The sequence below is a fragment of the Falco naumanni genome, chromosome 8 (genome assembly GCF_017639655.2).
Source record: "Falco naumanni isolate bFalNau1 chromosome 8, bFalNau1.pat, whole genome shotgun sequence".
Taxonomy (NCBI): domain Eukaryota; kingdom Metazoa; phylum Chordata; class Aves; order Falconiformes; family Falconidae; genus Falco; species Falco naumanni.
The window spans coordinates 63,259,545-63,271,544 of NC_054061.1; the positions used below are offsets into that span (position 1 = coordinate 63,259,545).

The following is a 12,000-nucleotide window of genomic DNA, read 5'->3' on the forward strand; positions in this document are numbered from 1 at the left end:
TCATAATTTGATGGCATCTTAAGACAATTGTTTTTTACTTAATCACTTGTTTCGGTGCTGATACTGATTTATGCAGCTTCTGCACATTTTTCTGTAGTAACAGGTAACAATTAAAAGCAAAAAGGTTTATGCTTCTGAACTGTGCCCCATTTGATCACAATTGAGAATCCATAATGGATTTGTGCCATTAGAAACACACAAATAATCATATACATTAAGTAACATACATACAGCCAGCTGTGTACACAAAATAAAAGCAAAGCTTTTCACACCCAAGGACCTATTTTCTAGTTTTGAGGGGAGAGATTTTTGTGAGGGGAATATTGCAAGTAATACGTAACTGGAAGCATATTGCTCATCTTTCCAAAAACAAGCAAGAAAATACGCTAGAATGTCCCTGTATCATCTGAAAGAGAATTTCAGAAGTATTAGCCTCGTAATTAATTCCCTCTTGTACTGCTCTAAGCTGCAGATCTCCTTTGAAGTCCACCTTTTTAGTTAATTTTCTCTCTAACATTGTTACTTGTAATGTTGATAGTTGTTCTCAAATAATTACTAATCTTTTAGTCAAGTAACAAAATGTCCTCTCAAATGAAGGCACGCACGACCTACCGTGACTGAACCTTCAACTTGCAAGTTGACCTTAGTCCCCAGTGCTGACGTACTGTTAAATGTGAGTTCCAGGTGTTTCAAATTAGGAAATACCATAAAAAAGCAGCACACTTTTTCAGTGCATCAAATATAATGTTTAACAAAAAACATCCTTTGGGCTTGATACAGTTAACAGAAACTTCCAAAGACTTATCAGTAATGCCTCTATTTAGTGCAACACTCGAAGGAAGTGAACTTCATTTGCTAACTGAACAGATTGTTGCCCCCATGCCTTCTTAAAAAATTCAGAACTGAAAATAAGGCTCTACATCTTAACATCAGGTACCCTGCAGGAACAAACCCTTTATGGATGCTTGTTTGCACAAATTTCCCATTAGTAAGAAATAATTTCACATCTCTTTTGGTTTCAAAATAAACTGGTATCTTTAATCACTTTTTTTTTTTTTTTAATATACATACTTACTTATCATAAAACTCCATGGCTATGACCCATTCGCACAGACCTTCTGCTGCCGTGGAAGCATTTCGAATCTTGTCTGGTACAAACTCAGGATTTGTAAGATACTGTTTTCTTATGGTAGCCATGTAAGCTGGGGGAATGTTGTCCTTGTCATATTCATGTAGAGACTGAAGAAATCTTATGTCCCCCAGAAGTCTCTTAGCAGGACCCCAGAAATCCTCAATTTTTCTTCCAGAACCTGTTGGATCTGGAATCCTATCTGCTTTGATGCCTTTAAGGATGCATATAGCTTCCATTACAAGCTTGACACCAGCAGGAGGACTCTTCATGGACTTAATCACTGTAATATCCTTAAAAAATAACCAGAAACCCCCACTTTTAGAGCTCTGAAAATAGGCAGATTAATTCTTCTATTATCACAGAAATAACAACTCTTTTTATGTCAAAATAATACATCTCCATATAATTTGTTATTCTTATACTTGACAATTTTAATACAGTATGATCTCAAGTTCATAGCACAAGCCTGCATATTGATTTTATTTTTGCAAAATTTTTATTTCTTTTTTTTCTGTTCTTTCCAGTCCTTTCTTTAAGGTCCTATGCAGGTTAAACTAACACTCACATCTAAATAAAAATATCTGAAACCTAGTCAATAATCAGTTTGGATGAGACAAAAAGTTCTTATCTGTAACTCATTCTTAGCTGTATTTTTCTGCTCCTAATTCAGTAGAGGCTTTGCACCTCAGTCACAGCGTTCGGGTGTTCCAGCGTCCTGCTCTACCCTTCCGCTCAGCCTCTAACATGGTACTTCCAAGCTTACAGGACCGTATCAGTACTGGATTAGCAGATTTAAGATAACAAGGTAAAAACTACCTTCAATCCAGAACTAAAGATGTATGCTTTCCAAGTACAGAAAATAAATCAATTAGTATTCTGGTCAGTTATTAAGCTCTCTATCAAGCTGAACGAGGGAAGAGGCAGCTAAAAGGAAGCAAACTACTGGGTAAGAGATACTGACATTGTAATAGCAGGAAATGTATAAGCAAAGTTTTAACAACAAATATAGAATAGTAACATAAAATAATGAAATGCTTCTACACATCTACGTAAAACTAATCAAGCAGAAGGTTTGTAAACTAAAGATTTATGGAAAATAATCTCTCTTCCTCTTCCCAAAGAGTAACTCTGCATGGAAATTCAAATATTCTAAGAGCTTTTCTCAGAATACGTACTCTCGATGAATTGAAGAATTTCTACATTCTCATGTTTATTTTGCCAACGAGTGTTAGAACGTGAGAGCTTGAAAGTTTTAGAACAGCAACAGTAGCTGGAGCATATAGTCAGTCCCAGCCTCACTCTTGCAACCCAGGAGACTTCCTTTCATCCCACCAAGAGCAAAACATTATCCAGGCAAAGAACACCTGACTAGCCATAAAACCGAAGGTGACTGCTACACGATCCTACTCTTACGGAGATGGTCCCTTAACGTGGGGAGACACAGAATTTCAACCTCAGTTTCTAGACTCTGAAAGACTCGATCTAAAAACTAACTACACTAGCGACAAGCTGGCAGGTTCTGAATAAGGAAGTAAAAATGCATACATCTTCTAACTTTTGAATTGTTGAGTCAAAATATTTTTATAGCTGAATTTTGAAATGTCTAGAGTAATATTTGATTTTGTAGTTCACAAAAATTCAGCATTACACCTTTTTCACTAGAAAATAAAGAGAGAATAACATTTTGGTTTTTAAAACGGAAAGATTTCAAGAAGTTTCTAAATTATAAAACCGTGTAAGTATAGCATAAAATCTGAAAAGGCAGATATTCCGTGCTTTTGTGGATCAGAATACCTCTCCAGTGCGTAAAGATGCATTGTTAGCCATACCTGTGCTGTGAGTGTGTCAAGGGCAGCCAGAGCACTTTCTAAACGAGGCATGGCTTGTGCTAAGTCAGCATCACACTCATCTTTGATAGCTTTTGCAGCCATAGCCTGTTCATTTGCCACAGCTTCATCAGCTTTCACGACTTTTTCAGTTTTGGCTACTTCCAAAGATTCTTTTTGAATTACAACCATCATCTCATCAACCTGCTTGCTAGCTTCCCGTAACTGAGGTTGCAGAGCCTCCAGCTCAGACTGCATCAAGGCTATTTGAGATGTAGCAGAGTTCAGTTTCTCCAAGCCAACTTCATATCTTCTTTTCATTTTCATGACCTTACTGTAAATAAATAGTACTTTATTATAAACATATGTTATAAGTACTTGAACGCTTAATTCATTGGGATCCATTCTTCAAATTTCTCACCGCTCTGAATAATCCAATGCTCTGCCATTCTTGTCTGATTTGCTCAATAATTAATAAACATACCAGGAATTACATGAGCCATATACACTGAACTATTCTATCATGTATACTCAGAGACTGGGATATAAATAAATAAGTGGTCACTTATAGGTAAATAAGTGTTTGTTTAGCTTCTTGTTAGCAGGAGCTACAAAATCAAGACGGCACAATAGTAACAGACAAGAAAAGGAGAGGAAGGAGGTGGGGATACACTCATGAAGATTATTAGCTGAGGTGAGGCTTAAATAGGATTAATGTAATAGGGAAAAATATTTTTAGCAGCAGAATGTGGATGGCTCTGGGGACAGCCAACAGTGTCAGAATCAGGACATTCAAAAGACATTGGATCACTACGTTCAAAACTCTATTCCTTTACTCCTGGCATTTCTTGCTGCAGGCAGTGTTTCACACAGCCTGTTGATCAAATTAAGCACTTGTCTTAACTGTTACGTAGTACCTTATCAATGAGGAGAGGAAAGAAAAAAGAACTTTCCCTCCCCAGCCATGAGAATAGAACAGACACAGATGTGCACACGCATACAGAGGTCCTTTCTGCACAGGGACCACTGAACCGTGCCAGCAAGCCAACGACACCCAGCAATCTGGAAGCTGGTTTCCCAGATGTCATCTTCCCTGCATCCTCCAGAGAACCACAGAGAAAGCAGGCTGCATCAATTACTCTGGTAGCATAATATAGATAAACAACATGTAGCAACATCACCAGGGATGTTAGAAGTGGCCTAATGTATATTTTGAGAGCATCATCAGACCTTTTGTCCAATAAAGAAGCATGTGTCCCAAGAGTACATTTTAACCATCCACCATTCTGTCAATTTAAATTAACTAAAAACAATTCACTTGTTTTGTTCAGATTAGCTGTAAGAAATAGAAATTAGTATTTTTGAGGAACTTGAGTTCCTCTAGAAAAGGTCACATTATAAATCCTTACATGCGTTTCTTTTCAAGTAGACTTTTAAAAGTGGAGATCAATTCCAAGTATGAAGTAGGTGTAACATAGTTGTGTCTTTGAAGCTCTGCACGGTATAAGTCTGATAAAGCAATGGTAGATGTATGAAAGCTTTTACACATTTCAATACACCCACTTCGAGTTTCTTCTGACATTTCAACATCTTCCAAGAAGCGAGAAGCAACAGCTTCTAATGCATCTTCTGGCCATGTCTAAAACAAATTAATAAATACCCTTCTCTTACTCAGTACTTCACACTCATAAATCTCAAAACATTTTTCAAAAAGGTACATTTACGCCATTTCATATATAAAGTTAGTGAGGCACAGAGAAATGACTTCATGATGAAAAAGATCATCAAATAGGACAATAATAGAACTGGAAAGGACCGAACTACTTAGGGATTCAGTTCAGTCCCACTGTCTTATTTCATCCAATGGAAACACTCACTAAAAGGAAAATTTTGGATTTTCATTATGTCCATATGTGTGTGTAACTGTCCGTGCTCTTCATTTTCAAAATAACCATTAAAGATACAGTACTACATTTTAAAACTTGATGAAATTTAAGTTCTTCAGATTCTCTGTATGATTACATTCTACATCTTAAATATTCTAAGGTCTTTTGCACATAACACATAGAATAGTTTTATGCAGAGTAGTGGGGAAAAAATCTGCTATTCTGCATGAAAACATGTCTGTATTTTTGACAGGTATTTCAGTTTCAAACCTTTTTGGCAACCTAGATTCTGGTAGTCCTGGTAATAGAAAAAAAACCATTACATATTTAAATTTGCCATGTCCACAGTGCTACGTTCATTCAGTTATACTCTTATACCGCAACCAGACAGTTATTTTCTTGATGATTTTGTATTCAGCCTATACCAGCCTTTATTACAGTAAGAACGATTCTAATTGTGTAAACAATTTTAAACATGAGACTAAGAAAATTCAAGATATTTTTCACTGCCAGCTTGAGCAAAAAAAATTACTTGCTACAAAAAGCACTGAAGTTAGGTTTCCATTGCATTTCTGTTAGAATAACAAGTCCAACAAGAGTTTTGGGTTTACCTGAAACCAGTCCAGCGTGCAGCAGCTGACAAGAGCTGGAAACTGTCGAAGGCGGTTACGGAAAGCATCTCCGATGGGACTCATGGCCACTACTATATGAAGCTGATCTCGACAGCGATCAACGAACATGTTAAAAAGAGCGGCAGGACTGCCATCTGTCTGTTTTGTCCTGCTCTGTCGGCAATCTACTTGACGCATTTGTTCACAAATTTCTTGTTTCTCATCTACTGCAAAGAGGTTTGGCACTTCACCTGCATTTAGTAAGTTGTTAATGTCTTCTAAGAATGATTCCTTTTTAATCTGTGTATCTGTGAACAAGAAAACTCCCTGCCTTTCCCCTTCAGTAGATTTTCTTAGTATGGCTTTTAAGTCTTTATGCCACTCATTGACACCATAACTTTTAGTTATTTCAACCTGAAAAAGGCTGTATTCAGCCATATGGGCCGCTAATCGAGTAAGAGATTGTCGACCACTACCTCCAACACCAACAAGGAGAGCATGGCTGCGAGGCTGTTTCAGAATACGGGAAATCCTACAGATATGCTCTATAGCGAATCGGAACAAGACAAGCTGCATTGGCTTTTTGCTTATGTTATTAAATTCTTCAAGGTGACTCTCTACAACTAATCTCAATTGATCCACATCTCTAATCTCCCTGTATTTAGTGTCCTCTCTCTTAGGGTCATGAAAATCACAAAACATTAAGCTACGCAAATCATCTTCTTCCACTCTGCCATCATTGTTGAAGTCCAGATTCTGGAAGAGCTCATGAAAGTCTTCATGCAAGTGATTTTTCACTACTTCCTGGATAAATCCAACAAGCCAAGCTCGGTCAGGATTATCCACCAAGCGATCATAATACACTCTAAGAACCTGCATAATAAAAATGTAGTTCTTTTAATAGTTGTTTCTGCTCCTGCTCCTGAATGTATACTTCTTTTAAACAAGATAAAACAAATACAGTTCTGAAAAAGGCTTCAAAATATAAACTATCTTAAACTTCGCTTCACAGAAAAAAACAAAATAGACATTTAGAATTAATTGAAAAAGCTGAGCCGAGTAATATTACTTCTGAAGTAAAGTGAAAATTCATACAGAAATACATACACACACATATATAGATACATATTTATAAACATCACTACATAAATGCATTAAAAGGCTGCTGCAAAGAGGAAGGGAACATGTTGGTCTTTGCACTACACCCAGATAGGACAAGTGACGGGTTTATATTTCAAGAAAGAGGACTGCAGCTGGAACAACATAGTGAAGAACACGAACAGATTCCCTTGAAGTATGAACACCCCTTCATCCTTAGAGAACTGTAAGAATTTTTTAGAAAAAACACTTCAAAAGTTACTGCAGTTCCTTTCTTTATGTGATCCTGCTTTGGGGAAGGATGATGGGCTAGATGATCACCAAGAAAGAGGAGGGGAAAAAAAAGAAAAAGAAAAAGATAGGGACCAAACTTTAAATCACTCAAAATTTCCAGTGACCCAGGACTACTTGCTGTTCTTCTCACTGTTGATTTAGGTTTTTTTGAAGGAAGGAGAGAAGAAATGGAAAGGACTGTATATGCATTCAAAGCAGCAGAGACTACATAATCACATGAAAGTGAAGGTATCAACAATCAAGTTGTCTACTAAGATATGATTCATACTTTGAAAAAGTCAGATTTCCTCTGCCCATACAGTATACAAAATCCTTTCTCAGGAGTGTGACACTAATTCACAGCTATTAGCCAATAGGAGATGGCATTGCAAAAAGAATTCACAGGTTTTTCTTATTTATAATAAATATCATTTCTTAGTATTAGGTAATTTACCTCATGAACCCAGAGACGTTTTATCGATCCTGGAGAGTCTGTTGTTTCAGGCCTCGACAGGCAAACACCTTGAATTACACGTGAAAAGTCGCGGAGATTGAACAAATAGTGAGATTTGGCTGGGGTAGGAAGCAGAGTCTTCATAGCTTCTTTATACACACGCATGGTTCCGTTAATTATTTCTGAAGTCAGTTCTACGTATTGTGATGGAAAGCTGTAACTGACAAGTTATAAAGGTGGTTAAAAGAACAGAATGATTTTCATAATTTCATCATACTAGCATGTGACTAAATAAATAATATTATATATGTACACTGATTTACTTATAACTTCGTGCCAATTTTTATGATTACACTTCCTCACATGCAGTTTTACAAATCTTATTTCTCTCACTAGATTAACACTGCAAATCAAATCTAGTAACTGTGGAACATGCTGACAAATTTGGCTATGTCACACAGCTAATTATACCCTTTTTAACCCCCTCATTTTGATGACTAACAGCAGCAACAAAGAAGTCAGGTCAAATAGCCCTTGCTGTCTTCTGGGAACTCTCTCCCTGAAAGGGTCAGAAGCTGCCACATCACAAACTTGGTCTGGAAACAGGGTAGGAGCATCTTTTGGGGCTTAGCTGTCAGAATGGATAGACAATGGAAGTTGAAGTCCATTTTTAATAATGGATTTAAAAATTATGCAGCACTGTAAGGCCAAAGAAAGAGTAAGCCTTCTCAAACCAGAAGAAATTTAAGAGCAGTTTCCAGTTCAATTTTTTTAATGACTAACCAAATTCTATACTTATTTATTATATATCAAAGAATACTGCATTACAGAAATATCTCAGCTAACTTAATTAGCCTCAACTAATATAAACCTCTGTTAGAAACTTCAGAACAAGAACTTTACTATTGGAGTATTTTAAGATAAGCCTTGCTTCTGCTGAGTAATGAGTAACTCCAAAAGCACAGGATACAAAAGATTGTAATTCCTTTTCAAGAGCACTGTCCTACCAGCACATCTCGGAGACTTCCTAGTACAATAATTTAAACACTGACTTTGATTTTTTCCAACACACAGAGGTCACTTACCATACTGTTAGATGCCAATCTAAGATTCTGGAAAAAATTGCGTACATCGATTCATCATCAAACTCATTGATAGTAACTGTATTGAAGTGTCGCAGGAATCGTGGTGTTACTGGGTTTCGACCACCACCTAAATATTAGAGAGCATTAACACTATAACTAACAGAAAAACTCAAAGTAGAATCGTACAAGCCTAGTAATTTTTTTTCCCTAATAGTCATCTTTGATTCGGCTAGGAGTCTCACATTGACAAGTACCACACCTTGTCATAAACCCAATGAAAGCAGCACGCAGTTCTGTGTCAACCTGCTCCTGTAACCAACAGTCGGTAAAACACACATTGAAACCATCAACTTAGAGACAGATAGATTTGACACTATTTTAACTATGCTTCTGTTATGAAAGAAAACTTCTTATAAACTTCAAATCCACGTTCTTGATTTTCAAAGCGTTACAATGAAAGAAGCCTCTACAAGTAACGCTGTATACTTTATTCAATTTAAATTTTATCCCAGTTCTAGAGTTAGTAGTTTGTATGACTTCGTTGTGATTTGGACAATGAAGCTATGGATGGAGATAAGGGGATGTAAACCAGAAAATAACTGGATACTTGCTCTTCTGTTTGGATTCAGGGTTAAGCTGCTGCACAAGTGTGTTCAACCCCCTTACAGCAGCGAATCGGAAAAAAAGTAGCTGAAAAGTAGGCAATTTACCATCCCTAACATCAGGAGCACAGCTGATAGCAACCAAATTAGCACGGGGAGTTCTTTTAAAACACATGACTCTCAGGCATGACCCTGCACTAACGAAACTAAAAGACCCCTGGCCTGGAGCTGCCCCCCCCAGCCACCTGGGACTGCAAGCAGCACTGGTGACTGCCAGGTTGAACCGCACAGGCACTGCCACCGCCTGCTGAGGAATCTCAGCACGTCATGCTGAACAGGCCAGTTATGCATCTACTCCCTTCTACCCCAGCTAAGGTCATCTCTCAGACACAGCAGTTTACAATGCTTCTTGGAGTTTACAGGTGCACAACATTACACAAGTCACTGGGATATAAGTATGAATTTTACCCAAGACAATACTTTCCTAACATAAATTTTAAAACTGACTTTAACAAAACAGCTTTAAACATTCTTCTAAATAGCTTAATATTTGCTTCAATAGTACTATATACAAGTACAGAGTCCAGATTTTAATTTCTAATTAGATTTTTTTTAAAAAAATAACATAGGCTGGAAAGGAATATATAATTTTGTAAGTCCTAGAAGTAGCTCCTTGTACATAGCTACTAAAATAAATTCTTCACCCTGAAGCTGAATTGAGACATTTGACGCAAATAATTAGGACCATAACTTGTACATCTGATCGGTCCATTTTTCACCATTCAATCAGAAGAGGACTGGAACAAAAAAACTGACATGAACTTATCCTGGGAAAGCAAATTTGTCCCAATTTCAGAGCATCTGAAAGTCACTTCTACACTATCACCCTGAAACAGGAACATGGCATGAAGGATGCTTTACAGGAAAAGCACCTCCAAGAACTGGCTATTTCTGATGTTAAAAAAAAAAAAGTTGTGCAATTTAACTTATGCCAGAACATATTACAAGTCCTGACTTCACCTAAGCTTTAGGAAAATGAATATGTAAAATTTTAAAATTATTTCACATTCTCCTCCTCATTTATTCCACAGACTGACATTTAGATCAAGTGCCCTGAACCATGGATGAACACTGCCCCCAGTTTAAAATGATTCCAAGAAGCAGTTTTGCTTCTCTAGGAAACCAGCTATGTGGAACAGCAGTGGACCCCTACCCCACAGGCATGCACCACCCTCCCAAACACAAAAGCAGTATCAGCAAAGAAGAACCAGCATGTTCGTGTGTGTAAACAACTCTACAAAAGAAAGGAGGAAAGTCCAGGGAGGCTGAAGTAGAAAAAAGAAGGAAAGCTCCGATCGCAGCCTGACTGCACACTGTAAATGTGCTCAGCTATGGCAAAGTTTGTAGGCGGTATGTGGCAGACAGCTCTGCATAAAAGAAATTCTGTTACGTGCTTCCTGCTGTAGGGAAGGAAACAGATTCTTTAAAAACAAACACAACTGCATTAAAGAAACATTAATTGTTCATTTCAACTGATAAAATCTGTTAGACAACTTTTTTTTTAACTACATAGCTGTTGTGGTTTAACCCCAGCTGGCAACTAAGTACAGCTGCTCACGCACTCCCCCCTCCTCCCGATGGGATGGGGAAGAGAATCAGAAAAAAGTGAAACCTGTGGGTTGAGATAAGAACAGTTTAATAGAAAGTAAAATATAATAATAAGGAAAATGAAAAAGAGAGAGGAATAAAACCCAAGAAACCCCAGTGATGCACAATACAGTTGCTCACCACCCGCTGAGGGATGCCCAGCCAGTCCCCGCGCAGTGACCGGTGGCCCCCACCCAACCCCCACCCCCAGTTTATCTGCTGAGCGTGGCTCTCTGTGGTGTGGAGTAGCCCTTTGGCCAGTTTGGGTCAGCTGCCCTGGCTCTGCTCCCTCCCGGCTTCTTGTGCCCCTCCTCGCTGGCAGCCTGGGGAACTGAAAAGCCCTTGGCTTGGGGTAAGCGCTACTCAGCAACAACTACAACATCGTGTGTTGTCAACATTATTCTCACCCTACATCCAAAACGCAGCACTGTGCCAGCTCCCAGGGAGAAAATTAACTCTGTCCCAGCCAAAACCAGGACAATAGTTTGCACAGTCAATGTGTATGCAGGCTATCAGAAATGTGACAACCTTGGTACATCAGATACTTTACTACTTCTTTTTGGCCAAATAAAGTACAATAAAGAACACCAGTTAGTGCTATTTAGAAAAGCTCTGAAGAAGAATAAAATTGACTGAAGGCCAATGGAGGGTCTCATTAGAGCAAAGGGACTTTGCTAATACTTTGCAGATAAATCCTTGTCTTCCTGAAAAGCAGTACTTCTTCCTGGCAGGTTTGTGTAGTCTCTCTGCTGGTCCTCACCCGCTCTACTACAGCGGCTGTTCACATTTCCTTCAAGGAAAAGGGCTCCTTGAGCCCCATCCCTAGCCATAAAGACCCAAATTGTAAACCTACGCATCAATAAGTATTCAGCCTTTAGAAACATAAAACAGGAAAAAGCATACAAGACACATCTCTTACCTGGTGGTCCCATCGCACACATAATCTGAACATCTACAAGTTTAATCACTGAGCAGTCCTTAAGGTCGTACCAATTCCCGTGATCTAACCACTGCCGTAGTAACTCAACAGGCGGCTGCGCACCATAGACCTCTCGCGCTGGCATATTAACATCATCTACAAATACAACCTGAAAAGACAAACACAAAGGATTTTGCATTTATTTATTTTACTGAATATATGCCACTATTCTGCTTGATCCTCGAAATGCTCCACATCAATTCACTCCCATTAAAATTAATGGGAGTAATACACATAAATACATGTATTTAAAAGCAGACCTAAGCTCTTAATGGACTTGCTGCTGAGTTAAATAATAAGTAACTGTGTCACTCTAAAGCCATTACAAAACACACCTATAGAGGAGAGAAAAAACGATGCTTGCCTTATTATTGCTGAGTGTATTTAATGAAACACAGTAAACTAAT

The 12,000-nt window shown here is 38.1% G+C and overlaps 1 protein-coding gene across 1 annotated transcript in view; it reads right to left on the minus strand.

Moving 5' to 3' along the window:
* Positions 1–12,000, minus strand: part of DNAH7 (dynein axonemal heavy chain 7) — a 111,913-nt gene that overhangs the window by 40,162 nt on the left and 59,751 nt on the right. Inside the window, exons 37-43 of the mRNA XM_040603717.1 lie at positions 11,534–11,702; positions 8,366–8,492; positions 7,281–7,500; positions 5,456–6,328; positions 4,368–4,597; positions 2,962–3,292; positions 1,076–1,422 (exon numbers count right to left, since the gene is read on the minus strand). Coding sequence (XP_040459651.1) covers positions 1,076–1,422; positions 2,962–3,292; positions 4,368–4,597; positions 5,456–6,328; positions 7,281–7,500; positions 8,366–8,492; positions 11,534–11,702 — 2,297 coding nt within the window. The remainder of the gene's footprint in view (positions 1–1,075; positions 1,423–2,961; positions 3,293–4,367; positions 4,598–5,455; positions 6,329–7,280; positions 7,501–8,365; positions 8,493–11,533; positions 11,703–12,000) is intronic.